The sequence below is a fragment of a genome (assembly GCF_019968955.1).
Source record: "MAG: Porospora cf. gigantea A chromosome Unknown PgA_NODE_288_length_23934_cov_390.588, whole genome shotgun sequence".
Taxonomy (NCBI): domain Eukaryota; phylum Apicomplexa; class Conoidasida; order Eugregarinorida; family Porosporidae; genus Porospora; species Porospora cf. gigantea A.
Genome location: NW_027151574.1, coordinates 1 through 23,934, shown reverse-complemented (window position 1 = coordinate 23,934; position 23,934 = coordinate 1). Strand labels below are relative to the sequence as shown.

At 54.2% G+C, this 23,934-nt stretch overlaps 17 protein-coding genes across 23 annotated transcripts; 8 read left to right on the top strand and 9 right to left on the bottom strand.

Annotated features, from left to right (window-relative positions):
* Positions 1-76: 76 nt before the first annotated feature.
* KVP18_000091 (uncharacterized protein) lies at positions 77-2,131 on the bottom strand (the record flags this gene model as incomplete). 2 transcript variants are annotated; one of them, XM_067949993.1, is made up of 1 exon in its annotated part: positions 77-2,131. In XM_067949993.1, one exon carries the CDS (start codon positions 2,129-2,131, stop codon positions 77-79), a length of 2,055 nt encoding a protein of 684 aa, XP_067810478.1. The 2 variants fall into 2 exon arrangements, with proteins under 2 accessions (XP_067810478.1, XP_067810477.1); XM_067949992.1 differs by having other exon boundaries at positions 77-1,837.
* Positions 2,132-2,318: 187 nt separating this feature from the next.
* Positions 2,319-3,692, top strand: KVP18_000093 (uncharacterized protein; the record flags this gene model as incomplete). Of its 2 annotated transcripts, XM_067950032.1 has the most annotated exons (3): positions 2,319-2,351; positions 2,378-3,217; positions 3,246-3,692. In XM_067950032.1, the coding sequence occupies 3 exons, from the start codon at positions 2,319-2,321 to the stop codon at positions 3,690-3,692; spliced, it is 1,320 nt and encodes a 439-aa protein (XP_067810481.1). The 2 variants fall into 2 exon arrangements, with proteins under 2 accessions (XP_067810481.1, XP_067810480.1); XM_067950031.1 differs by lacking the exon at positions 2,319-2,351 and having other exon boundaries at positions 2,579-3,217.
* Positions 3,693-3,743: 51 nt separating this feature from the next.
* Positions 3,744-4,877, top strand: KVP18_000088 (uncharacterized protein; the record flags this gene model as incomplete). The annotated part of the gene is made up of 1 exon (XM_067949970.1): positions 3,744-4,877. One exon carries the CDS (start codon positions 3,744-3,746, stop codon positions 4,875-4,877), a length of 1,134 nt encoding a protein of 377 aa, XP_067810472.1.
* Positions 4,878-4,892: 15 nt separating this feature from the next.
* KVP18_000096 (uncharacterized protein) lies at positions 4,893-5,348 on the bottom strand (the record flags this gene model as incomplete). Its single annotated transcript, XM_067950078.1, has 1 exon — positions 4,893-5,348. One exon carries the CDS (start codon positions 5,346-5,348, stop codon positions 4,893-4,895), a length of 456 nt encoding a protein of 151 aa, XP_067810484.1.
* A 95-nt stretch (positions 5,349-5,443) lies between these two features.
* Positions 5,444-6,745, bottom strand: KVP18_000092 (uncharacterized protein; the record flags this gene model as incomplete). Its single annotated transcript, XM_067950012.1, has 1 exon — positions 5,444-6,745. One exon carries the CDS (start codon positions 6,743-6,745, stop codon positions 5,444-5,446), a length of 1,302 nt encoding a protein of 433 aa, XP_067810479.1.
* A 239-nt stretch (positions 6,746-6,984) lies between these two features.
* KVP18_000090 (uncharacterized protein) lies at positions 6,985-8,544 on the top strand (the record flags this gene model as incomplete). The annotated part of the gene is made up of 1 exon (XM_067949975.1): positions 6,985-8,544. The coding sequence occupies one exon, from the start codon at positions 6,985-6,987 to the stop codon at positions 8,542-8,544; it is 1,560 nt and encodes a 519-aa protein (XP_067810476.1).
* Positions 8,545-8,620: 76 nt separating this feature from the next.
* On the top strand, positions 8,621-10,472 carry KVP18_000101 (uncharacterized protein; the record flags this gene model as incomplete). 2 transcript variants are annotated; one of them, XM_067950127.1, is made up of 4 exons in its annotated part: positions 8,621-8,640; positions 8,668-9,008; positions 9,035-9,445; positions 9,472-10,472. In XM_067950127.1, 4 exons carry the CDS (start codon positions 8,621-8,623, stop codon positions 10,470-10,472), a joined length of 1,773 nt encoding a protein of 590 aa, XP_067810489.1.
* Positions 10,473-10,503: 31 nt separating this feature from the next.
* On the bottom strand, positions 10,504-11,395 carry KVP18_000087 (uncharacterized protein; the record flags this gene model as incomplete). Of its 2 annotated transcripts, XM_067949960.1 has the most annotated exons (2): positions 10,504-10,859; positions 10,888-11,395. In XM_067949960.1, 2 exons carry the CDS (start codon positions 11,393-11,395, stop codon positions 10,504-10,506), a joined length of 864 nt encoding a protein of 287 aa, XP_067810470.1. The 2 variants fall into 2 exon arrangements, with proteins under 2 accessions (XP_067810470.1, XP_067810471.1); XM_067949961.1 differs by lacking the exon at positions 10,888-11,395 and having other exon boundaries at positions 10,504-10,812.
* Positions 11,190-11,408, top strand: KVP18_000097 (uncharacterized protein; the record flags this gene model as incomplete). Its single annotated transcript, XM_067950091.1, has 1 exon — positions 11,190-11,408. One exon carries the CDS (start codon positions 11,190-11,192, stop codon positions 11,406-11,408), a length of 219 nt encoding a protein of 72 aa, XP_067810485.1.
* A 99-nt stretch (positions 11,409-11,507) lies between these two features.
* KVP18_000103 (uncharacterized protein) lies at positions 11,508-14,405 on the top strand (the record flags this gene model as incomplete). Its single annotated transcript, XM_067950178.1, has 1 exon — positions 11,508-14,405. The coding sequence occupies one exon, from the start codon at positions 11,508-11,510 to the stop codon at positions 14,403-14,405; it is 2,898 nt and encodes a 965-aa protein (XP_067810492.1).
* Positions 14,406-14,455: 50 nt separating this feature from the next.
* Positions 14,456-16,186, bottom strand: KVP18_000099 (uncharacterized protein; the record flags this gene model as incomplete). Its single annotated transcript, XM_067950116.1, has 1 exon — positions 14,456-16,186. One exon carries the CDS (start codon positions 16,184-16,186, stop codon positions 14,456-14,458), a length of 1,731 nt encoding a protein of 576 aa, XP_067810487.1.
* A 27-nt stretch (positions 16,187-16,213) lies between these two features.
* KVP18_000094 (uncharacterized protein) lies at positions 16,214-16,930 on the bottom strand (the record flags this gene model as incomplete). Its single annotated transcript, XM_067950049.1, has 1 exon — positions 16,214-16,930. One exon carries the CDS (start codon positions 16,928-16,930, stop codon positions 16,214-16,216), a length of 717 nt encoding a protein of 238 aa, XP_067810482.1.
* Positions 16,931-17,022: 92 nt separating this feature from the next.
* KVP18_000095 (uncharacterized protein) lies at positions 17,023-17,250 on the top strand (the record flags this gene model as incomplete). The annotated part of the gene is made up of 1 exon (XM_067950064.1): positions 17,023-17,250. One exon carries the CDS (start codon positions 17,023-17,025, stop codon positions 17,248-17,250), a length of 228 nt encoding a protein of 75 aa, XP_067810483.1.
* A 43-nt stretch (positions 17,251-17,293) lies between these two features.
* On the bottom strand, positions 17,294-18,010 carry KVP18_000098 (uncharacterized protein; the record flags this gene model as incomplete). The annotated part of the gene is made up of 1 exon (XM_067950105.1): positions 17,294-18,010. The coding sequence occupies one exon, from the start codon at positions 18,008-18,010 to the stop codon at positions 17,294-17,296; it is 717 nt and encodes a 238-aa protein (XP_067810486.1).
* Positions 18,011-18,189: 179 nt separating this feature from the next.
* On the bottom strand, positions 18,190-19,159 carry KVP18_000102 (uncharacterized protein; the record flags this gene model as incomplete). The annotated part of the gene is made up of 2 exons (XM_067950146.1): positions 18,190-18,690; positions 18,719-19,159. 2 exons carry the CDS (start codon positions 19,157-19,159, stop codon positions 18,190-18,192), a joined length of 942 nt encoding a protein of 313 aa, XP_067810491.1.
* Positions 19,160-19,401: 242 nt separating this feature from the next.
* KVP18_000089 (uncharacterized protein) lies at positions 19,402-20,278 on the top strand (the record flags this gene model as incomplete). 3 transcript variants are annotated; one of them, XM_067949973.1, is made up of 2 exons in its annotated part: positions 19,402-19,893; positions 19,922-20,278. In XM_067949973.1, the coding sequence occupies 2 exons, from the start codon at positions 19,402-19,404 to the stop codon at positions 20,276-20,278; spliced, it is 849 nt and encodes a 282-aa protein (XP_067810475.1). The 3 variants fall into 3 exon arrangements, with proteins under 3 accessions (XP_067810475.1, XP_067810474.1, XP_067810473.1); XM_067949972.1 differs by lacking the exon at positions 19,922-20,278 and having other exon boundaries at positions 19,402-19,905; XM_067949971.1 differs by lacking the exon at positions 19,402-19,893 and having other exon boundaries at positions 20,012-20,278.
* Positions 20,279-20,946: 668 nt separating this feature from the next.
* On the bottom strand, positions 20,947-23,136 carry KVP18_000100 (uncharacterized protein; the record flags this gene model as incomplete). Its single annotated transcript, XM_067950119.1, has 1 exon — positions 20,947-23,136. One exon carries the CDS (start codon positions 23,134-23,136, stop codon positions 20,947-20,949), a length of 2,190 nt encoding a protein of 729 aa, XP_067810488.1.
* Positions 23,137-23,934: the final 798 nt, after the last annotated feature.

Below are 23,934 nucleotides of genomic sequence, written 5' to 3'. Positions count from 1 at the left end.
AAGTTGAGAAAGGAACCTTCTCGTTCTTCACCGAACGGAATGCTCATATGTACAACAAAGAAATAAAGCCCCTTTCTTAGGAGCTCGAGGATGAGAAGGATGAGTACACCTCGGACGATGATTCCATCTGGGACGACTCCGGCTTGCAGAGGACCCTCTCCGGATCCAGGTACCCAAAGCCTGCGTCACGCGTGAGGAGATCACGGTCTATGTCCTCGGAGACCCACCAGTCCATGAGGGCTGGCTTGAAGAAGGCCACAACGCAGAAGAGGTAGGAGCTCAGCACCAAAATCAGGGCACACGTCAGTAACCAGGTAGAGTACGCAGCCAGGTCACCCGCGGTGTTCGTAAAGCTAAATACCCAAGTGGTCCTCGTGCCGAAGGACATCGCAGTGATGCAAGTGAGAAACATAGTGCATGGTACCTTCATGATATACATCCAACCAGACCAGAACGGTCGCTGGGTAAGCAACTTAACCTGGTCCCTGAAGAACATGACGTTGGCACCATAGACGTAGTAGTAGCGATCCTTGATGGCGAGATCGGATCCGTCGCGACGGTCCTTCTTAGCCACCAGAGGGACGACGCAAATCCCCAGAATTGATACGACGGCTGTGGCAAGCAGCATATAGCCTCCGCCATTAGCGGTATCCGTGTTGAATGCGGCACCGATAACGACGCCTCCGATTGCAGGTACTCCAGCAGTCGCAAACCAGGCGGAATAGTAGACGGTGGGTCCGACAACGTCCAAACACATATAGTCGTTGACCACCCAGCTTACCAACATGTTCTCCAGCCAGGTCAACACGAGCAGCACGAGCAAAGAGACGTAATGGTCAACAGTGTCAAGCCAGTGGGCGCCCTGATCAGTGGCCAGCAGCGAGTTCACCAAAAGGAGACAGATGCACACGCCTCCGCAGACCGTCTTACGCCCGAGGCCACATTTGCGTTTGTTGAAGTTCGACATCAGAATGGTGTCCGTCAACGACTCGACGAACGCAACAAGAGTATCCCACCCAAGCAGAGCCAGCACCATGAAGAACAGCGCAGTGAGGATGTTTGCCCAGGGAAACGGCAATGACGTCAAGCCCACCGGGTAGGATTTGAACGCCAAACCGCTTCCAGACAAGGGGAGATCGCTGAATTCCACTCCCGTAGCGCCAGCTAGGTGACCCATGACGGCGAAAACGACGAATCCGGCTACAAAGGCAAAAGCGGTATCGGCCAATGTCATCACAAAAGCGTCGGTGACGAAGTTCTGACGGAGAGGGTTGTGTCCTCCCAGGGTAAAAAGAATTCCTGTTCCGAGGGAACAGCTGAAGACGGCTTGGGTTGTGGCGGTGACGTACGCCGACAGATCGCCGAAGGTAGCAGGATCAATTTGTACGATATACCGAGTAATCCCTATGGAAGCGTCCTTGAGGGTGGCGCCCACAATCAGAAGCACGATCAAAAGGACAGTGGGTAAGGTCATGGTGACGTACATGATTTTGCCCATCAGTGAGGGCCCCATACAGACGCCTGCGTATGCAGTAAGATACGTCAAGAGAAGGTACCCCCAGGTCCCCCAATAGAAAGAGCTCGGAGTGCCCTGCTCGTTGGGAAAGATGTGCAGCGCAGACGTGAAGAATCCATTGGCGGCGCCGATATAGTCTGGAACACACAACTCCGTTTCGTTGTGCACAAAGCAGTTGTTGGCAACGCACGCCGCGGCATCCGAAAATGCGGCACACCTGTCAACATCTCCAGCGGGAACCTGCCATGGTAGATCCTTTTGGAAACAAGCAACGAAGTAGGTAATCGACCAAACTATCAGAAGCGGGTAGAATACGGACATGTAGCCGGGAATGACTGCTCCTACGCCTGCCCAACGTAACCCAGGTTTGCCGGTACTGGAAAAAGCGCCAGCAATTCCGTGCCGTGAGACTTGTCCAATGCCGAACTCAACGATGAGTGTAGGGATCGCGCAGATGGCCAAGACAAGAAGATATATTATCAGGAACGACAGCCCACCACCTGTGTACACGACGTAGGGGAATCGCCAAACATTACCAAAGCCAACCGAACAGCCGGCAATGGTGAGCCAGAAGGCCCACCTGCTGCTGAAGGCGCCATCTTGTTCGTCTTCCATACCAAAGCAAAGTGAATTTGTACGTGTTTACGGCGAGGCGAACTCATGAAATGCGGGCCATGAGTCAGAATAACCAAAACACTCAAGCCAACTCAATCGACATTGGATTTGTACACCGCGGTCAACCAAACCCACTTTATCCCATAGGAACGTCGTGACGGGCCCTGCGGCGTGTCAAAATGCCTAAATGCTTCTGCAAATATTAGCGAGGCTACGCCGTGTGGGTGCCCTGCGTTGACATGACAGCCGTATGACGCCTCTTGCCACCTCCTCGACCGCATCAACCGTCGCGAGCGGCCGTGGTTCACGTTTCTCGTAGTAAATGTCTTGCGCTTATGGATCGTTGCGTGTGTGCTGGTCAGCTTCCCGGGGTACTCCAACCTGTTCGGTTGGGGAGAGCGGTTAGCCCCAGCGGAATTGAGGGAGTCCAAGTTCTCCAAGGGATTCATGGGGATTATCGGGGCGATAATGCGTTGGTCAGACTTCTGGAGATTGACCCCTGGGCCGACGCGTAAACTGGCTGTGCTGTCTTCGATCAGTCTGAGCGTCTACTGCTATATGCGAGCATGCATGACTGGTCCAGGAAAGCAAACGGTCTGTGCGTCTCAGGAGTACAAGGGCTGCACGGAGCTTCTCAGAGGCCCTCCTCCGCCTCCGCTGGCCAGGAGTCCCCGGGAACCGACTTTGGTTCGGCGCGTGGAGCTAGCCGAGACCTACGGGCTCTACACGCCGGCAAAACCACCTTCGAAAGCGTCCAACGCCAGCGAGCTTGACTTCTCAGACCTCGAGGCTCTGGCGGACTCTGAGAACAGCGAGAGCACTGCGGACTTCTGCGCTCCTGCTACGGAGCTGTTCACTCTAAAGCAGGGCGTCTTGTGGCAATCCAACGTGCCTTCTCGTTGGTGCGAAACCTGCCAGCATTTCCAGCTATTGAGAACCAAGCATTGTCGGGACTGTGGCTTCTGTGTTACCACCTACGACCATCACTGCGTATGGCTAGGACAGTGCGTAGGCGAGAGAAATCGGCACTGGTTCCTCATATACTGCGTCGCTCAGCAATTCGAGTTTCTCGTCGTCGGTCGTGAGGTGGGTGTGAGGTACGAATTTCACGTAGCTCCTGGCCATTGTGTTCCTGGTTATGAACGGGGTCACGGACTTCCTCAATGTATCAGTGGCGTACGTCCTGCTTCGGATTCTATGGGCTGTGGTGGCGCTGATGATCATTACCTTCTTGTACTTCCTTGTCGTGGGTTTGAGCTTCTACCATCTTTTCCTAATGTCATCCAATCTGACTACATGGGAGCATGAACGCTGGGACGACATCACCTACTTACACGTCAAGCCCGAGTATCGAGGAAGTCCCTTTTACGAAGGTCGATGGTGGGGTTCGCTCGCGCTGTTTTTCTTCCACCCTGGGAACCAGCTTCCAAGTCGCGTCATGTCTCGAGTTTCTATTCCACACAGAGGTCTTACAGGCGCGTATCTCTGGGAATTCCAGAAACAGGGAGGGCCAAGACTGTTCAAAAACAAGCGGTGCAACTGCTACCAGCCATGGTCATAAATCCGTCGTGGGGCGATCACAAAACTTACGTGGAATTTAGCAATATTAGCAATGACTGACTTCGAAGACGCTACTCCGTGTGTTGTAGATAATGGCTCCGGTATGGTGAAGTGCGGGCTTTCAGGGGAAGACGCGCCATCTCACGTATTCCCTTCCATTATTGGGCGTCCTAAGCACCAGGGCATCATGGTCGGAATGGAACAGAAGGATGCCTACGTTGGAGACGAAGCGCAGGCTAAGAGAGGCATTCTCACTCTGTCGTACCCTATTGAGCACGGCATCATCACATCTTGGGACGACATGGAGAAGATCTGGAACCATACATTCTATAATGAGCTGAGGCTATCGCCTGAGGAGCATCCCGTGCTGCTGACTGAGGCCCCTCTGAATCCCAAGTCTAACAGGGAGAAGATGGTTCAAATGATGTTCGAGACTTTCGGATGTCCCGCCACCTACGTGCAGATCCAGGCTGTGTTGTCTCTGTATGCGTCTGGAAGGACCACCGGTATCGTCATGGATAGTGGTGACGGCGTGTCGCATACTGTGCCGATCTACGAGGGATTTGCCCTGCCCCATGCTGTGCAGCGTCTGGACCTTGCTGGTCGCGACCTCACTGATTACATGGTCACGTGTCTCCATCACAGAGGCCATTCCTTCTCCACCACTGCTGAGAAGGAAATCGTTCGTGACATCAAGGAGAAGCTTTGCTACATTGCGTTGGACTATGACGAGGAGCTGAAGAAAGCTGAGGAGTCTGACGACATGGACAGGACCTACGAGTTGCCTGACGGCAACACCATTTCAGTCGGAAAGGAGCGTTTCGTTTGCCCTGAGGGCCTGTTCCAACCAGGATTTCTGGGTAACGAGGCCAAGGGAATCCATGTGGTCACCTTCAACTCCATCATGAAGTGTGACATGGATATCCGCAGGAATCTCTACGCTAACATCGTCTTGTCTGGCGGTACCACCATGTACGAGGGGATCGGCGAAAGAATGACCAAGGACATCACTGCCCTGGCTCCATCCGCCATGTCAGTTAAGGTGGTGGCGCCCCCTGAACGGAAGTTCTCCGTCTGGATCGGAGGCTCCATTGTCTCCTCCCTCTCCACATTCGCCTCCATGTGGATCACCAAGGACGAGTACGACGAGTCTGGCCCAGCTATCGTCCATCGAAAGTGCGCATAGCTCAATTTATATCACTCATTCGAACCTGTCATGAGCTACTCCAACGTCTTTGCCTTGACCCACTGCCATCGGCGGCTTCACCTTGCAGCACTCCCCTTGTGCCATTGTTATGCGACAGCACATTCCAGCGTCGTTAACCATAACAGGCTTTTCATCATCCGACTCGATTCCGGTACTTACGTCCAACCTGACGCGGTTTGGACTCGGTTTTGAGTCGGGACGCCACTCACTCGGGGATGGCGTCGATGATGTGTCACCCCATGCTGCGGCTGTCTGCTCACCCGTCCTTACCCAGGTAGGCTGCTCGAGAGCTACGTCGCTGCAGAAGGTGCCCTCACACGCGCCGCGGACGTCAATGGAGATTGTCGAGTGGGAGGGATCTGGTACTAGGCCGGGGAGTAGGTCGGTAGTCCCTTGGAGGTCAGTCGCGTTGGCCAGAGGATCTGGTGCGTTGGGTGGCACAGACGTCATGTGTGTGCAAATAACTGCTCCTGTGTTCCCAGCGAATTCGCGCGTGTTACCTGTCACTCCACTAAAGTGACTTGCTCAGCTAATGACTCCTACCATTACACTCTTTGAAAGCAAGCGAGAAAAAAACCTCGACACTTAGACTCGTCTGGGCTTGTACGCACACACTGGTTGACAGCAGTTTGGTCGATGACGGCGTCGGGAAAGGCGGATTGCGCAGAGGCAGAACCCCACCAGGGCAGTGGTCGTTTGAGCTTCCACTCGGGTCTCTGTGACAGCACCTGCTGCACGACACCCTCGTTTTCCTCATAGAATAAACTGCATGTGCTGTAGCAGACAGTCTTCGCTTCAAAGTGGTCCAAGCAGTGCTGGAGTATCGTCTGCTGGAAGGTGACTAGCGACTGCACCCTTTTCAAGGATACGTCCACGGTCTTAAACGTTGGCAGGCCACTTCCACTGCAGCTGGGATCCACAACCAGCAGATCCGGGCCTTCCTCAGCGAACTCCTCCAGGTCAGCCCGTCCGAGCGCCAAGAAGTCTCCGATTTCCACTCTGATTGTGACCCCACCCAAGCCTTCCTGGTGAAATCGATGGAACCACAGAGAGACTCGCCCTTGGCCAAGAGCTTTCGCCCAGTTACTCACTGGCCTCCCAGCGACCTCTGCACGTACAGGACCAACCACACCCCTTTGTTGGCGAATTCGCTTGATCAGGACACCAGCGCGTTTGGCGTCTTTCTCGCACGTGACGAGAACGCCAGAGTCCCCAAGACGGTCCAATAAGTGAAGGGTTTTGCTGCCAGGTGCGCTACACACCTCAAGCACTTTTTGCCCATGCAAGCAGTTAACTGCCAAGGGAGGGAAGCACGACGACGCGTCTTGCAACGCCACGCCCCCATCAGCCACCAAGGGAGAGTCCACGATCCAGGTGCCTGATGGACAAACTACCACATCTGGCAACAGGGCGCAGACGTATGATCCCGACGGAAGATTGGCCATCGCGCTGCAGGGAAGTTGTGACATGGAGTTCACACGGACGTACCGAGGGCTGACGGGAGCCTTTTCCTTGGGCGCCGTGACACCTAGGAGTTTTGTCAGCTGTGCCGTCTTTTCCTTGACACCTCGAACCAGGGCGCCACCACCAGCGATCTTCCCAGCACCCCAGACCATCTCGAACACCAGCACTTCCAACATGTAAGGCGTGCGGCATGGAACCTTCAGCGCAGCTTGGATGGCATCTTGGAGGTCTTTCAGGTGGTCTAGCGTTCCATGCACAAGAGCGCTGACTGCTGGAAGCCTATTGGCATCCTTCAAACCGAACAATGCTTGCTTCACGCCAACTCGCTTGTCAACGACCAAACCCACCACCCGGGCCGCCTGTTGATAGAGTGGGTGAGACATAATGCTCCTTTTCGCGCTGGGTGGCAGTGTAGTTCCCAGTGTGTGAAAGTCGCAGACGCTCTTAACCACAGACGGAGGGGTAGGTAGTCTGGTTACCGATTGGTCGGCATCTTAGCTCAGCACATCAGACGGGATGGCTTCTGGAAACTCGTTTCGCAGCCACTTATTCAAATGACGCCTCATGGTTTAAGAGACCGCAGCCAGGTCCTCAGCTCTCTAATTACCTAATAACACATTAGATGAGTGTGAAGCTCTCTTTGGAGGCCTTGGGCGTTAAGACTGCCCTTGTGCCCAAATCCACCGACTTTCGTGCCTTCGAGTCATTTGCGCCCTGCGAGAGCAGCCTGCGCAGCCGCAACGAACGTGCAGTTGCTCGGTGGAACGATCTGACCACCGTTGCCAGTGAGGAAGAACTAATCCATGCATGCTCGATGCGGTCTGTGGACTTCGATGGGATGCTGAGCATCGCCAGCCTTCTCGCAGGAGAAAAGGCACTCAAGACAACCAAGATAGAGCTGCAGGAGGACGAGTCTGGTAGCAGGTTTGTTGCGAAGTCCGGGCTTACCAAAGGGGAGCTCGTTGTGGCTGAAAGCCCCTTCCTGTTTGTGACGAATGTGCAAGCTTCCAGCCTTGAGAGTCTTCATCAGGACAATGGCCGATCAGACAGCATTGCTTTGTTATTACGAATCATCAATGAGGCTACAGGCGACTGCAGTGAACTTCAAGCACGACTAGCACTGCTTTTTCCCCGAACTGAGGAGCAGTTGGCTGGCCTCACCATAACACAATTCGACCCATCACCAGTAACTGCATTCCTGCAAGCCCAGCTTCCGCAGGCCGCTAAAAACCTGTACACGACGCCAGAGATGCTCGTCGCAAAAATCAAGCTCAACGCACTGTCGTTTGACCCTCGTACAGAGACTCGCTCTGGTTATGCGTTCCAAGACACGCTAGGCGGGGCCGCCCTCTACTCTGTTGGGTCGCTCTTCGACCACTCCTGCCGACCCAACCTGTATAGGTACTCCTGTGGCAACCAGCTCGTGGTGCGAGCGCTGGTGGATATCCCAGCCGGCGAGTCACTTGGCTTCTCCTACCTGACTGAGAAGTTCTTGGCCGCTCCACTTGCCAGTCGGCAAGCCATGCTCGGGGAACGGAACTTTGTTTGCCGATGTGCGCGCTGTGAGTCGAAATCGGGGCACGCGAACGAATGTGTAGAGTCCGAAGAGATGGAGGAGTCACGGGAGGAGTGGTTGGACGAGCTCCTGGACGCCTCTAGGCCGGTGGGAGACTTGGTTCAGGCAATATATGAGCGCATTCGCCCGTGTAACAACTTGCATGTTCGATCGGAGCTGCTGAAGGCCGTCATGGACCTGACATGGGAGCAGGGCCAATGGCATGACTTCCTACTAGCACTAGAGCAGGCGCAAGCCAATGACCGAAACCGACTGGGGCTTTGGATGCCAACTGACGATCACCGCGGTGAAGTTTCCGATGAGACGGCAATATGCTTGCGATATCAGATGCTAGTGGCCCACCTTGCCCAGTATTACCAGAACCAACACGCCTTGCCAAGCGATGCTATCTACAATTACGCCGCCCTGTTCACATCGCTGATCAAGATGCATTCCATGTGGTATGGAGGCGGCACGTCTTTCTTTTCAGCCCGGTACGCCGACGACTGGATTGCGTTTCAAGGCGGCAGCCTGCCTTGGGTCGACGAGTTCAAAGAACTAGCGCGCGAATGGCTGCGTGGGGAGGTTGCGAAGATCGGTCACTCAAATGGCGACTTCTTTGGTTAAATGCAGAACAGCACGTTTTATGTAGCATAAGGAAGACCCAATTAAATTTAAATATTAAATAACATTTAAATCCGTGATGTGGCAAGCAATACAAACGTGAGGTTCCTGTCTGAAGTCAGACAGAGCTGTGCCACTGTTCCGATCTAAGGGTGTCCCTCCGAAGAAAGCACCGCCAAAGAAGGCTGTCAAAAAGGCGAAGCCGAGCCAGTGCGCCACGGTGCAGTTGCACTGGCCTCCTCTCGGCCGGCAACTGAGCGATGGAGCTCAGTTGTTGAGCCCGCTTTTCCATTGTACCGCATCCGAAGAGTCATCTATTTTTAGCGGAGACAGGTACGATATCGAGAGGGAGGCCATCGTACAGATTTTCAAAAAGAAGCAAGTCGCTGCAAGCAAGACACTACCCAAGCTACCTACCCGCAAGATTCGCCCTTCTGCCCTAGGACCAGGAGCCTCCCAACGAATCAGTGGGTACCGCGGGCCTTGATTACAGCCATCGCCCTCAACTTCGCGATTAAACGTGTTGGGTCGCTGGACGCGCTGAAGAGAAACTTCCTGAACGCCGATCTGGATACTGACACTCTGAATGTGTTGATGGATATCGTTCCCGACATGGCCGATGCCCGAAAGTTCCAGGACTGGTCGACGCTCGTAAAGGCTGTACGTGCGTTTAGAGCGGTGTCACCTGATACGTCGCTACTTGACGACGAGGCCTTCGTCTTTTTCTTCGACCAGGTGCCCGACGCACATTTCCGGCTGGAGTGCATGGTCATTCGGAACTCGTTCGGTAGTATCACCGCGAGTCTCAGCGAAAAGGTGAAAGTTCTGCTGCGAGGCGTCCAACTTTTAAGGAGCTCCGAAAAGCTGAAAGTTCTCTTCAACTCGATTCTGTATGTAGGAAATGGTGGGGGGATGTAGGCATTCAAACAGTTCTCAACGAGGGTACCCCTTTGGGTGACAGACCAGCCTTCAAGCTGCAGACGCTCGCTAAGCTGTTCTCACTGAAGGGAACAGCAGCAGGCACCAGTGCCACATTAGCCACGTTCTTGGCTGAGCAAGGAGGTGCCATATTCGATGCGGATGAGTTGACATCTCTCGGTCACGCCCAGAAGACGTCACTGGTCCATGTCTACACTTCCGTAATATCACTGATCGAAACCCATTCGTTGATCACGGATAAAGAGACGCCATACCCGTCAGTGGATGGGCTCCCGGACAATTTTTTCCGCGCTATGGTCTCCTTTGGGGAGGAGTCTGCTGGTCCCGTCGACGACCTTCTCAAGCGGACAAGCGAGTTGCTGAGTGCCTACGTCATGCTCTGCCAGTACATCGGAGATGTGGAGTCATTCCTGCCAGTGGACAAGAAGGACGGCAAGAACGTAGTTCCAGATGTGTTCGCCATGATGGTACCATTCCTTTTGGATTACCATTCACTGTTAAAGAGCATCCGACCCAAGGACAGTCAGCAATCGCGGAAACGATTCCCAGAGACCTCAAAAGCCGACCCAGAAAAGCGCGTCAAGAGCACTTCAGCCGTAAACCACCAACCGACCGTCAGCCCCGCCTCTCCCGAGCCTCGTACGATCAGCTTCGCTTCTGAGCCCCCACCAACAATGTTTGCGCCAAGCTTCGCCAGAGAGCTGAAGCCAGCGAAGAACCTCGCATTCGGACGGAAGGCCACGAATCCTTTCGGAAGATCCCCTGCGAATCCAGCGCCAGCACGCAGGCGGATGTCCATCATGAACGTGCTGAATATGGCGTCTGAAGTGGCCCCAGTGTCCTTCTCCGTTACGAGAGCCAAGATTGGAGGCACAGTGCTGTTTCCGAAAGGGTTGTCCGACGTCAAAGATCCTATAGAGGAGGAAGAGAGTGACGAGTCAGAGGAGTCCGAAAACTGCAATGTCATTGACTTAAGTCTTTTTCAGAAGTAAGAATCTACAATGTGATTGAGAATATGACAGATCACCATTCTTCGACTTGTCTCACTCTGATAGCGTCCACGCACAGGAGCACTTTTGTCGTTGCCATGAGAATTTCGGATGTTATAATGAAGCCGAGCTGGACGATGAGAGTACGTGACTTCTCTTCCTTGTTCGAGAGGATAGCTACAGCGGCCCAAAGGAAAACGAAATGCAGGGTCAATACGTCTCGAAACAGCTCGCTGTACCGGATTTCCAAAGCGAAAACCAGATACGAGAGCGCCATCAGTACTGCCAACAAAATCTCCGACGTTAGCATCAGGTTCTGGTTGGACTCGTACACAACTGCCATGCCCAAGTTTAGGAACGTTGCCACCGTCACCCAGGCACCATAGGTGGCTACATGAACTTCCCCCAAAGTCCTCACCAAAACCATTGACTGCCAACACGCCAGCAATGTGCCAGGCCCTGGAGCGGATGTCAGAGTACCGCTTTCGGGATTTCACCAGAGAGGTGACGAGTCCAACAAGCAGACCCCAGATTAGCACCAAATCGACGAAAGACCACCACAACAAAGCTGAGTCCCACAGAAGCAGCCACAGAGATGTGCCAACCAGAGCGAACGTAGCAAAAAAGAACGGACCTGACGATAGTGTCACGGCCGCCAGATCCGGGGCTCGCCAGGCCATGACTGTCCATAAAATGACGCAGTACAACAACCAAGCGTAGATGAGGCCCCATATACTGAAGGCCCAAGACGCCGGCGTTATTGGTAACGGGCGCAGGTTGCTGACCGATGCCGTGGTGTGCTGGAAAGGTTCAATGGCTGCACTGGCTAAACCACTGAAGACGAGGAGCAGCACCAAAGCTATGTCCAGAACGACTGCGTATGCGCGGGTCAGGGTGACTCGCCTCGCCTTCGAGGACGAATTCATTCTGCCGGAGTAAATAATGGGGACGTCTCGACTTTTGGGTATTCTGGTTACGTCGCAACTTATTAGGGACATGGGTCGAGAGACGCTGTAGCGGAAAATTACTGCACACAGCATGCGTGCTCTCAGCTGGTTCTGTGTGTTTTTGGTGGATGCAGCCACTGAAAAGATCGCAGACTCTATTGGGGCCGCCAGCACGGACGCCCAATCCAAACGCGCGCCAAGCAGACGAAAGACCCCTCCTGAGCGAAAACGGTCGCGTAGGATTCGAATTCCCGCGGGGTTTGAGGCTGACGCGCCTTTCTTGCAGGCGTTGGATAAGGTTGGCGGCTTGCAGACGGCAAGTGACATGCGAAAAGTGCTGTCACCAGGCATTGCGGATGCCTTTGTGTGTAGGTGCTTTTGCACCTCACAGGACTACAGTGTGGACAATTCACTGGCGAAACGAGTTCCTGGGTCAAGGGTGGATCTGTTTGATCCTGTGGCGCTACCCATTAGACGGCTACATGCAGACGAGGACCTCCGGTTTTGGATACGGCAACAGGGTATTCAGATGAATCTGGTGAGGCCCAATCCAACAGGACTGGTAACGCACATCACCGAGCTGTCCTCTGGGACCGTAATCGACGTGCCCCCAGATCTCACCCGCAGCGAGCGCCAAAAGCTACTGGAGGCGGTGAGTGATGATGACGCCATAAAGGCCGCCATGGAGCGAGTGAAGCGCGGCGATTCCGATCCGCAGCTCTTAGCGGAGATTCAGGAGTTTCGAGCGAGGTTCAAACTGTCCGGAGACCGTATGAGTCAGGTGCTCCCCAGTCTCAGGATCACGATGGACAACTCCAAAGTCAAGCCTGAGGACGCCAAAACCGTCTGGGACGCTTCCTGTCGCCACCAATGCGCCAAGCTGGTTTTTTCGGTGGCCCCAGAAACTTGGCAACTCGCATTCCACAGCGAATGGGGCTACCTCAAGGACTTCGAGGACCTATTTCCAGGGAACTCATGGATATCCGCCGAGAGGCCACTTCAAGGCTATGGTATCCGCGACCCGCCAAAAACCCTCAAAGGTGAGGCTCGAGCCGAATACATGCACGACAACCGTTGGAAGGCCCAGGAACGGGCTTCGTCCTACCCTCTGTTTGAGCAGGCCCTCGCTTACCACCCTGCGCTGGGGAAGGTTCAGTGGGACCTGATAGAGGGACAAGAGCTTGCCAAGGGCGTCCAGACGTGCGCTCGTGTTCGACAAGCGCTGCTCCAGGAGCAGTCCGAAGCCAGAGGTGCACTGATGACTTGGAGTGATATCTCGTCAGGACTGCGAATATACAAGGACCCCTCAGATGTCTACCCCCCCTCAAAGCGTCCCTTGGCAATGCAGTTCGTCATGCAGTTGGCGGCAGGAATCCACGTCGCACCTGAAACGATACTGGGGCCGAATTGGAGGGACTGCATTGTGCCTCCTCCAGTGTTGTCACCCGAAAAGCTACGTAAGGCCTACGTGTCCAGCGTAAAGCCTCGACCTACCGGCCGCCTTCCAGCAAGAGACTTGGAGGGCAAGGCCATACAAGCTTACCTCGAGGGTAGCGGGGTCAATCTGACGCCGCCGTGGCCCGCGTTGTCAGAAGAGCGCCGCAAGTCGAAGAGCGCCTACGCCGTCCCCGTGGACCAGACATTTCGCCTGCAAGTCACCTTCCACGCCGAGGCTGGTGCTTTGAAGGGCATGGATGCTTTCACAGGGAATCTCAGCAAAGTCCGACTTGGCTATGTGGAATTCCTGGGCTTCTACATCACACCACTGGAACGACAGGGGCTAGAAAAGAAAATGGCTTCAGAAATCTTGCAGCTGTGGATCGGCCCCGCCTTGACTGATCAATGGAGCTCCTTGGAGGAAGTAATCACAGAAGGAGGTGGGCCCCGCAAGAATCTGGAACCTCTTTTGGTCAACGGCCGTCCACTTCGTTATTACGACCGAGTCAGAGATGTTGACGTCACGGAAACTCAGCCTTGGTACCCCGAATTACGAGACGCTGAGGGCGTCAAGGGCGGCTTGGTGGAACTTCAAGAGCCCGATCACGAGGTGGTGTTGGACGTTTTCATGGATAAAGTTCGGGGACTGGTGCGTCAAAAAGGTTCGAAGAAGAAAAAAGACAATCTGACGTCAACGTCGTCATCTGTCTCGAAAACACCAAGCAAACCCCGTGATAAAGGCGTAGGTCGGAAAAAAAGAAAATCTGTCTCTTCCCTGGATCTTGAAGAAGACGAGGATTCCATCTCACTACTTCAACAAGACCGAGTGCACCTGTCTCACGTTACTCTTGACCTGGAGGTCGGCATGTTCATAGGGGCCTGGAACACGCGGAAGCGCCGGTTGATGGCGGCGCATCACCAGCTTTTCCTCATAGGAAGACCCCAATACCTGACGGTACACTTCAGCAGCGGGACGAGCCGCTACCTCAAGGTCAAATCCGAATCCAGAGTGCTTGGGGTGTTTGGTAGCGGCGACGACAGTCTAGTGCGAGTGACGGAGGCATCTGAAGGTTACTTCGACAGGATTCAGGGCACTCCTCTCGAAACGCTGTTCAAGGACTTGATTGGCCGCCGCCTCGGTTACACGTCCGTTCCTGAAGACCGGAAGAGGTTTGAGATGTCTACGTGTCCTCTCCCGCCCTTCGACAGTTCGCTGCTGCTGGTGACCCCCTCTGAAGACCAGGACACCGCCTACTTCAGACGGCGCCGGGGCTACGAGGAGAAGTTCGGCCTCTCACACGCCGCAGTCCCCCGCGATATTCACATGACGGCCAGCAGACTGCTCGGAAGCGCGTTGGGGCGCGTGCCTGCCGGCACGCGAATTCAGCGTCGGCGAGGCGGCGTCCCTCTGGGGCAGGAGGCTCTCTATACTCGAAAGGTGCATAAGGGACAGCTAGTGACGTTCGTGTGCGGTCCCAACAGCTCCGGCAGCCGAATGGTGTTGCGGGAAGAAGGAGAAGAAGGGGACGCTGAGAGCGCGAGCAGCGAGTGACGATGGCTTTAAAAACGCATAGAAAGTTCAACACAAATACAATGTCGAGGTTACCCCATTGCAGGGGCAGCCATAGTTACACCTCCAGTATCAGTCTTCCCCACCATCTTCTTGAGCAGGTTAGATATGTCGTCAGCGGGGGCAGTCTGGTTGTGGAACTCCGCGGAAGATTTAATGTTCTTCACAGCGTTCAGGTAGTGCTCCAGCGAGGGTCCAGTCACGTCCTCCGCCTTGGTTCCAGCCTGAAGGGCCTCCATCAGTCGTTGAGATTCAGCATCCGCAGCCATATTCTTAATGTTGCGCAAAGAGAATCCATCTGTCGACTCCCCGAGAACGTTGTTGTCGGCAGGTGGCAGGTGAATTGCAAACGTCTCCTTGAGCACCTGCGCCCTTCGATCGCGGTTAGGCAGGGTGAAGTAGATCTCCCGCGAAACCCTACTAAGCGCGGCAGCATCAAGTGCTCCAGCGTGGTTGGTGGCGCCCACCAGAACGAATGAGCTGGTCTCAGTGGAGACCCCGTCCAGCTGCCGCAGGAACTGAGTAACGATCTGATCCTGATGCTCTCGAGAGGCATCGCCACTGCGCTTCCGCAGCACGGACTCAATCTCATCCACGAAGAGGAGGCAGGCTGGGTTTCCTTCCACGTTGAGTAGCCGGCCCAGCATTTCGGAGTCGGTGAAGATACGAAGTAGGTTCGTCTGACTTTCACCCCAGAACTTGGACATCATGTTCTCTAGGTTCACTTCGACAAAGGCGGTGCCGATGGATTGTGACAGAATCTTGGCTGTGTGGGTCTTTCCAGTGCCCGGAGGGCCCGAGAACAAGATGAACTTACTGGGATCTGCCTGCGCCTTGCCACGTGCGTGCTTTGCAATCGACCTGGCGAGCTTCCCACCCTTGAATGTTGAGAATATAGTGGCCTTCAACTGCTGCTCGATGTCGGGGTTAATCACCAGCTTGTCCCAGGTATACTGGGTGTTTACTTTACCCGGCTCGATTTTCCTCGGCAACACAACGTTGGAGCCCCGTGAACGGAAGCCGTCAGCTACGAATAGCACGCTGTCGTGCACCACCAGATCGTTAGCCTCTACCGGGTCAAACGCCGTGGTAAACTTTGGCAAATCCTTGGGAATCTGCCCTTTCAAAAGAGCAGTGATACGTTTGGCATCTGCTCCGAAGTTCCGTTTAGCCAACTGCAAGGTGGTGGAGTAACCAGGAGGCAGTTTATCCGGCACTATGAGTTTCAGTCCGTCTTCGTTCCGCTCGTACACTTGGAATAGGAAGTACTTGTTGTTGTAGGCACCAAAGGGATTGGCTTCAGATGTGCGCAGCGCATCCTCCATTACCTTGATGTACGGTCTGTTCCACACTCCCAGTGCATACTTGCCGTCCTTCGATGAGATAAAATGCTGCTTGGAGTCCGTAATCTTGGCAGGAACAAAGAAAGAGCTGTGCTGTTTAGGCTTATAGGTCATCTCAGAGTCATGGTTGAGCCCAACCGCCATCACAATGTCCCCACGCTTCCCTTTTTCTCGGTAAAACTCTGCCATATCCTCCTCCTGGTTTTCGTTGGCAGAGACTACGCCAGCCATGAAGGTAGCCGTCAGCACGCCACCACACGCTGACCCAACAGTTTGTTGAACCGCACGGCCGAACCCTCTACGTAGCCCAGACCACGATTCTCCTGTGTAGCTCCGGGAAACCATGTTGTCCACAAAGTCATTTTCGGCAGAGGTAAGCGACTTGCGCGGGCAGTCCCAGTAGTCCAACGAAATTCGCATCCAGCGAAAAGGTCGAATTCGCGCACCCTAAGCTCTTCGTTTGGCTTTGGGCGTTGATGACCTTCTTGGGAGACACACGCGATATGTTAGGCTAATGCGATCCTGGAATCCATCCTTGAGAGCCTTCTTGCGGCTGTTTTTGGGGACTGAATGCTTCCAGTTGGTTTGTGTAGCTCCGCGCATAACCAGCAGGTCGCCATGATGCAGTGCAATCTCCACAGGAGCTGTAATGACGACTTTCAACTGCCTACTGCGCAGATCGCTGGAGACGCCTTTCTTCGGCCGCAACAAAAACCGACGCGTAGCGCCTAATGACACAGTAGCGATGACGCGGTCGTTGACTGATGGCCCCATCTCTTTTTCATCATCAGCGTGCCAGCCAATGTACTCTTCCCCTGATCGGTAGTGGTTAACCAAAACGGAGTTGAATGCGACACTCAGAAGCGAGCCCAACTGCTCAGAGAGTGCTTGGAGCTTGTCGGGTATCGGGCAGGGAGGCAACAAGCGCCTTGAGTACTGGTAAGGAAGGCTGGAGAAGTACGCAGTAGCGCGCGGCTCCAAGACGTCTCTCCCAAATAGTTTGATGCTTTTCTGCGCGAGATCCAGTGTTCGGCAGTACTGTAGAAAAGGTGTGGGCTCTGAAATGAACGCCCTGTAAACAAGTACACGTAAGCCCGTTGAAACTTCTTCCACGGATACATCAGGTTGGGGAAGGGATGCATGCGACGTACTGTGATGAGTCATCGTTGGGTAAGGGCGGCAGGCAGGCAGAATCGTGGGGCTAAGACAAAACGGCAGTGGAAAAGCGCGATTTCCTGGCACAGTCATACCTTGCCATGGCGAAGCTTAAGAATCACACCAACCACAACCAGAACCGCAAGGATCATAAGAACGGGATCAAGAAGGCGCACTGGCCTAAGAAGATCAATGTGCAACTAGCTTGTCCCCACTACCGCAAGCAGATCAAGAATTCTCGAGCTGCCAGAGGAAGGGATCAATGGGCCAAGCGCAGAGTGGCCAAGGCGGAGAGAATTGCTGCGGCTCATGCTGCCATTCAGGGTTAAGTGTTGTGACAACTTAGGCAAGCGTCCACAAATCATCGTTGACTCAGTAGTCTACAGCTCTTGGCTCCGCTCTAGGACCGTCCACGATAGCGAAACTCGAGCGTAGCGCGCAGTTCTCGCTCCGTACACAAATACTCCAGGTTGCCTTGGCGTCTGCCGGACCGTTATAAAGACGAACAAGGTTAACTCGTGGACTGTTAGGTGCCCAGTCGAATAGAGAGAAGAACGCTGCGGCCGCTGGGGCATCCGCCTCTGGAATGGCGATCGAGAACTGCCAGGTGTGATGCTTGCCCAGGTCGGCTGTCCACGAGAACGGTCGGCTCCTGAGGTTTTCGTGCCGCTGGGAAAAAGCGACAAGCACTGACTGCCGTGTCAAGCTGGTTCTGACTAATTCTACCAAGTGGCCAAGGTCTGCTGGTGGGAGGGCGCTGGCGTCGTCAACCACCAGGTACTTTGCTTGGCCTGCTAAGGCCTTCTCAGCTTCCCGTAGAGAGCGTACGACTGTAGTTCTGCCCAACTCCTTAGGGGCGGTGGGGCCTATTGGCCAGTATACCACTTCCATCCCTGACCCGCCGTTCGTGAGAGGAGCTGTGGTATGCTCCATGAACGTGGCTAGCCAAGCACTTTTTCCCGCTCTTGGCGGTCCTGTGAGGAATGTCAGGGACCTTCCAAAGGGCAGCTCGACAACTCGCGGCACGCCGCTGGCGTTGGCATTGCTCACAACGCGACGCCAGTCTGATAGAGAGAAGTCATAAGCCATTTGTGAGCGTTTTGTGTCACGAGTCGTTCTGATTCGCCAGACACTGTGTCGCTACGGAGTGGCTTTTAGGCTATCATTGCAAACGAAGGGTGAAGAAGGTTCACGAGTGTACAGAAATGTATATCTCGTTGGAGTTTGATGTCACGGAGTCCATACACAGCGACACTACTACACCAGCACTAGGCTAGCTGCGGGAAGGCAGACTCGTCCTCCAGGTTTGGCTGCCGACGCTTCTTGGGCTGTTTGGCCTTCTCGCCTTCACGTGCCTCCTTGGGCTCCCGAGGCTCACGAGGCTCACGAGGCTCACGTGCGCCCTCACGAGGGGGGCGGTCACGAGGAGGCTCCCTACGACGAGGTGGCGCTGTCTTGAGCCCGACCATAGAGGAGAGGTCTACGGCCTTGTGGCCTACCTGACCCTGAGCTGCGGTTGTAGAGTCGGCGTTGGATGTCTCAGGTGATGCAGGAGACAGCTGCTTCAGAACGTAGCCGTCCTTGGAGTAGTTCTCGGGCACAGCCTCCACCAGCTTCTTGGCAGGAAGGGAAGACACGTCGACTTCCTTCAGATACTGTGTCAGCGTGATGGCCTTCGGCTCAACAGGCTTCTCCTCAACTTCAGACACGGGAGTAGCCTCCTCGACGGCAGTAACGCCGGCTTCCTCATCAGCCTCCAAAGTGGCCTCCTACGTGAATAAATAACCTAACACTTACGGCAGCCAAACCTCTCTCGTCGTGGACGTCACCCCAGTTGTGGGCACCTGCGCCCTGTCTGGAGACTTCGTTGCCTCTTCCAGTGCCGGAGTGACGTTCAAAAACGCGACCACCAGTCCTGACTTCGGGGCCTCCACGACCACCGCGACGCGGAGGGCGAGTGCGAGGTCCGCCTCTGCGGACAGGCTTGCCTTCCTCAGGCTCCTGAGCTTCGGGATCACCCTCTTGGGCAGGAGCTCTTCTCGGGCTTCTGCCAGCATCCTTGGGGGAACCGCGGGGGGGTCGAAGGCGGGATTCTCTCGGAGCCTTCTCGGGCTTTTCGGCCTCCTGGACCTGACGGGCCCTTAGTTGCTCATTGGAGAGGATGTCCTCAGCACCGGATCCAGAATCGGACAGGTTTCCGAAGGGGTTGTTGGTTTCCAAAGTGTAGTAGCGACTCATAACATAGGACGGATCACACACGAGGGAAACCGTGAATATTGGGACAGAACGGACGGATAGGGGATCGCTCTAGAGCTGCACCACCGATCAAAATATGAGACACACATGATAGATCAACTAATCGGTTGGAGTCAGACACACAATAGGCACATCCAACCCAAAATTTTAGGAGAACATACCCCAAGAAGATGACAGGGTCAGCAACCCTCGAAATATATCACCTTAAATCCGCCATATTTAGTATGACACGTCTTCCACTCGTGACCGTGTCGAAGGAGGCTGAAGGGGGAGACCTTTCGAAGCTCACAACGCTGGACGTGCGAGACCGTAACCTTACAGAGGTCGACGACCTGGACTTATGCACTAACCTCCGGTCGCTGAACGCCTCCAAGAATCAGCTGGAAACGATGGACTGGTGTTGCATGAACCTGAATCTGGTGGAGCTCATTATTTCGGAAAACAATCTGCGCTGCGTTGCCGCTCGAATTGGTAACCTGGCAAATCTGCAGACGTTGAACCTCGCGGACAACCAACTCAGAACGTTGCCATCATTGGCTGGAATGGATTCGCTCAGAACGCTCATTCTCAAGAATAACAAGCTCTCTGAGCTACCTCCTCTGGGTTACCTCCCGAGCCTTCGTACTGTAATCCTGTCTGAGAACCGCTTGACCAACTTCCCAAGTTTTGAGGCGCCTGCCTTGAGGAAGATTTCCTTGACAAGCAACCGACTCACAGTAAGACATTGATCACCTTCCAACACAGACATTTCCTTTTGGGGTGGAATTCGCACACGTCGCTGAGCTGCGACTCCACAAGAACCGAATTCAGCATGTCCCCCAAGAGATATGCTCTATGGCGTCTCTCTCTCTTATGGACTTGGGACATAACCCTTTGATGGACGACTCGAGCATCACGCATCTTGGCAGCGTTAGAGCTCTAAGCAACCTCAATCTTCGCGAAACTCCCTTGCTTGAAAAGCTCGGCGATGGGGCCATCGACTTCGTCTTGTCCCGATGCCCTCGTGTCAGCATTTTTAACAACCAAAGGATTGCAGAGCCCGAACGTAAAAGACCGTTGCAAAAATCACGGATCCCCCGCAGGAAGAAGTTTAAGCGCTAGACTGGCGGCTTCGCTGATTCGTCTGCGCTTTGCGCGAAAGCTGCCTTCAGCCTGCAAATTGGTCCATGGTCGCTTGGGCTTGGGTGGGTCTGGAACCCCGACTATTTCTACTCGGCGGGTTGGGGTGCCGCATGCCATACAAGCGTGGACGTGGTGCATTTGGAAAGCAATAATTCGCTCGCTGTGTATGGCCCGTCCACGGCTCACTCTCGACAGATGCCGCGTACCAAGCCAGCATCGCTAGTGGCGAGGCTTCTAACTAGCCCCTCATAATCCACGTTGTGGCCTACCCCCAGACATACGAAGTCACCCTCTCGAAGTATCCGACGGGTAACTCGCAAACCATTTACCAGTGTTCCATTCGGCGTATTCAGGTCTTCAACTTCAATTTCTGGCCCAGACTCTGCCTCCGAAACTGTGATCAGCACATGCCGCCTGCCTGTGCTGAGGCCGCCATACACCTACTCACACCTCCATCAGGGTAGAACACCGACACGTCGCAGGTCTCGTGCCGTCCGACAACATACTTACCAACTGGAAAATGGAGGCAGCAGTTAACCATGTGCAGAGCGGAACTCAGAGTGCCCGCGCCGCTTATTATTGCCTCTAACGCGACCACCAACATATCCACAATTCTGTGGTTCAGAACACCACTAAAACCAAGCACTTCACCAGCTGGTGCCAGCTCGCTTTCGAAACCATCCGAAACGCTTGGGGACCATGTCAACTGATGGGTAAGCTGGCGACCTCTGAGAGCCATCCGAGGGAGACTTTCGAAGCGTCGCTTTTGCCATCGCTGCCGGAGACAAGGAGCGATGGCCACCGGAGGTCATTGATTTATACCACGCGCCGTGGGACGGTGACTTTCGGAGGCGTGCGCCTTTTCCAAAGAACAGTTGAGCTGTGACGTTGTCGGAAGCTCCTCCAATCCGTGTCTGTACCGCACTCACGTTCTGGGCAATGGCGGTGAAAACCACGTCGAGCGCATCTCCAGAGCTTAGGAAGCGCCGAAGGATTCGACGATCTTCATAGCAGTCCAGGGACTTGAGGATGTACTCTGCTGTGGCCTCGCGTGATAGCTTCAGGTTTCGAAATATCAGCAGTCCCACACGAATGTATACCACTCGGATGAGGAATCTGTGCAGAGGCTCCCCTTCGTGCTGTGCACACATTGCTGGGTTTAGGGAGACTGCGTATCCGGTTCGCTTGATCTCATCCATGTGCTTTAACTGGGTCAGAGCCTCTGTGATTACACCGGAATTTCGGTGCGCTTTCAGAACCGTCTTTTCGTAGGAATGGCCTCGAAAATACTTTTTCAGAACTTGAACGGCCTCCTCCGTCGTCAATTCGTTCAAGCCCACAACATCTGATGGCCAGTCCACCAATAAACGGACCGCCATTTCCAGATGCATTACTTGACCCTCCTCTCGCGGGTCATCCTTATTCCACCGACGAAGTCCCTTGAGAACGCGCTTAAACACACCAGCCCGCTCCGCTTCCGAAGGCTTGTTTTTACTGGTCAGCGCTCTCGTGAGTCTCTCCTCCACTGCGGCGTAGGTCGTTGCGAAGGACCCGAGAGTAATAGGATGTGACAATATCGGCTTCTCTGCTATTGAGGATGCAGACCTCAGCAATAAGCTGTGTGTACTGCTATATCCAGTCACACTCCCGGATCCTCGCAGCTTCGCCGCTCTCATTACGATATTATGTTCCCGCAGGTCAGGTCCGTCATCGCTATGGGTACTCTTGGCTTTCGAAAGCAAGACCGCTCTGGGAGGTACAGCCCCCATCGAAACTTCCAGTGACGGCGACGGGTCTAGGCCAATTTCGGGCCAAGGTACAGGGCATGACATATGCGTCTCAGGACACAGAGCGTCCAAAATTTCAACCTCGAGTTCAGCGCTGTCAGACCTTGCTCTGGTCGACGTCACCAAACGGAAGATCTGGCCGAAACCCTTACTCTCTCCGATATCACTGACCTCGAAACCATTCCAATCGTGGCCTACATTGTCGATTGTAGTGCAGTCAACTCCATTGTGATGGCATACCTGTTCGTTTACCCCGTCCATGGCGTGTGCAGAGGCGTCTCGCCACCCAGGATACACAACAAGGGGTCCCTCCAAGTAATCAGCCGACTTTAGGACTCGCCCACCGCGTCGGTGACGAAGCTCCAGAGCAATCCAGTACTGCAGATTTCGAATTGACGCCGATACAGTGTTATGGTAACCTGACGCAAGATTCGGGTGTATGGCGAAGAATTGCTCATAGAACTCCAGGTCCTCAAGCGCCCAGTGCTCAATACTCTCACGCACACATAGCAAATCAAGGGTGGTGCATGATACAGGGTCGAGGTGCTGCTGAATGAATCGTACAAGGTACTCATCCTGCTGGCAGGTGCAGCGAGTCCTCAGCAGGCAGACGCTAAGAGTTACCACGTTGCCGGCCGACAACCCATTTTCAGCGGCTTCGGCGACTTGACCCCATGCAAAATTAACCCGCTGGCGAAGTTGTAGTTGGCGCTTAACTTTGCGATCAACTCTTTTCAGATCTGTTAACACGTCCCGACAGCTAGAATATCTGTGCTCAAGATCAGACAGAGAGTGGAAGCGCTTCTCAGCAAACAGGACTTGGTCATTTGACCATTCAATGTCTGGGGTCCAGCTCAGTTGCAACAGCGACAGCACATCTCGGCCAGGCGAATCCAGCATTACCAATGCCCTTTCGAGCATAGTCTGTCCTCGTGTCTGGTCGGGGTCGCAACAAAGCAGCTTCCATACCAGGCTGACTCCAAATGCTTGTTTGCCCTGGCGCAACACGTCCAGAGCATCAGTCCAAGACTGCGAAAAACTTTCGGGCATAAAAGGAAAAATGTAAGAAAACGCTTGTCTTCGCTAAGGCGAATAAGAAAAGAACCGTTCAGCGAATCACTTCCTCATAAACTTGAACCGACTCAGAACGTTACTCCTTCGGGCCTTGTGGAAGTCTTTCGCACGATCAACACAGCTGTGTTGGTCTCCATATCGGTGTTGCAAACAAACAACCGTGTGACACACCTTACACTCGAACTTGTTAAGTACTGTGAGTGCTTGTCGACATCCAGGCACTGGACATCGTGTCTTTGTAGGCTTCGCCTCCATCGATTTCGGCTGGCAGTCTCCGTTGGCAGCATGGCGGTGCCATGTCTCGTCAGCCGACTCGCCGAATAGAATTTGAACAGAGACGCCGCAGAGAGGACATACGATAACAACGCGGTTATCGGAGCCAGATAGAGGGCAGCTGTGGTCTTCAGGTCGAAAGTGGTCTAAGCAGTGAGTTTTGCCGCACAATTCACAAGTGAACGGCAAAAAGTCACGCTGGCCGCAGGAGACGACGGCACAGCGTCCTCCAATGTTGGAGAAGTGGGCCATAAGGCGAATTTCTGATTTGCCGGCGACGCCCAGTAAGGCTTCTTCTAAAATTAAACAAGTTTACACAAAACGAAACCCCTATATCAACATTCTTTAGGTTTCCGAGGGCTTCAAGGTTCCGGGGATCACAACAATAGCGAGGCAACGAGCGAGAGAATACCAACAGCTACGTGTTGCCCAAGGTTGTATGGAATCGCCGAGCGTACACACTTAGCCCCTTGAGCTTGAATGTCCCAGTCGCATTTGTTG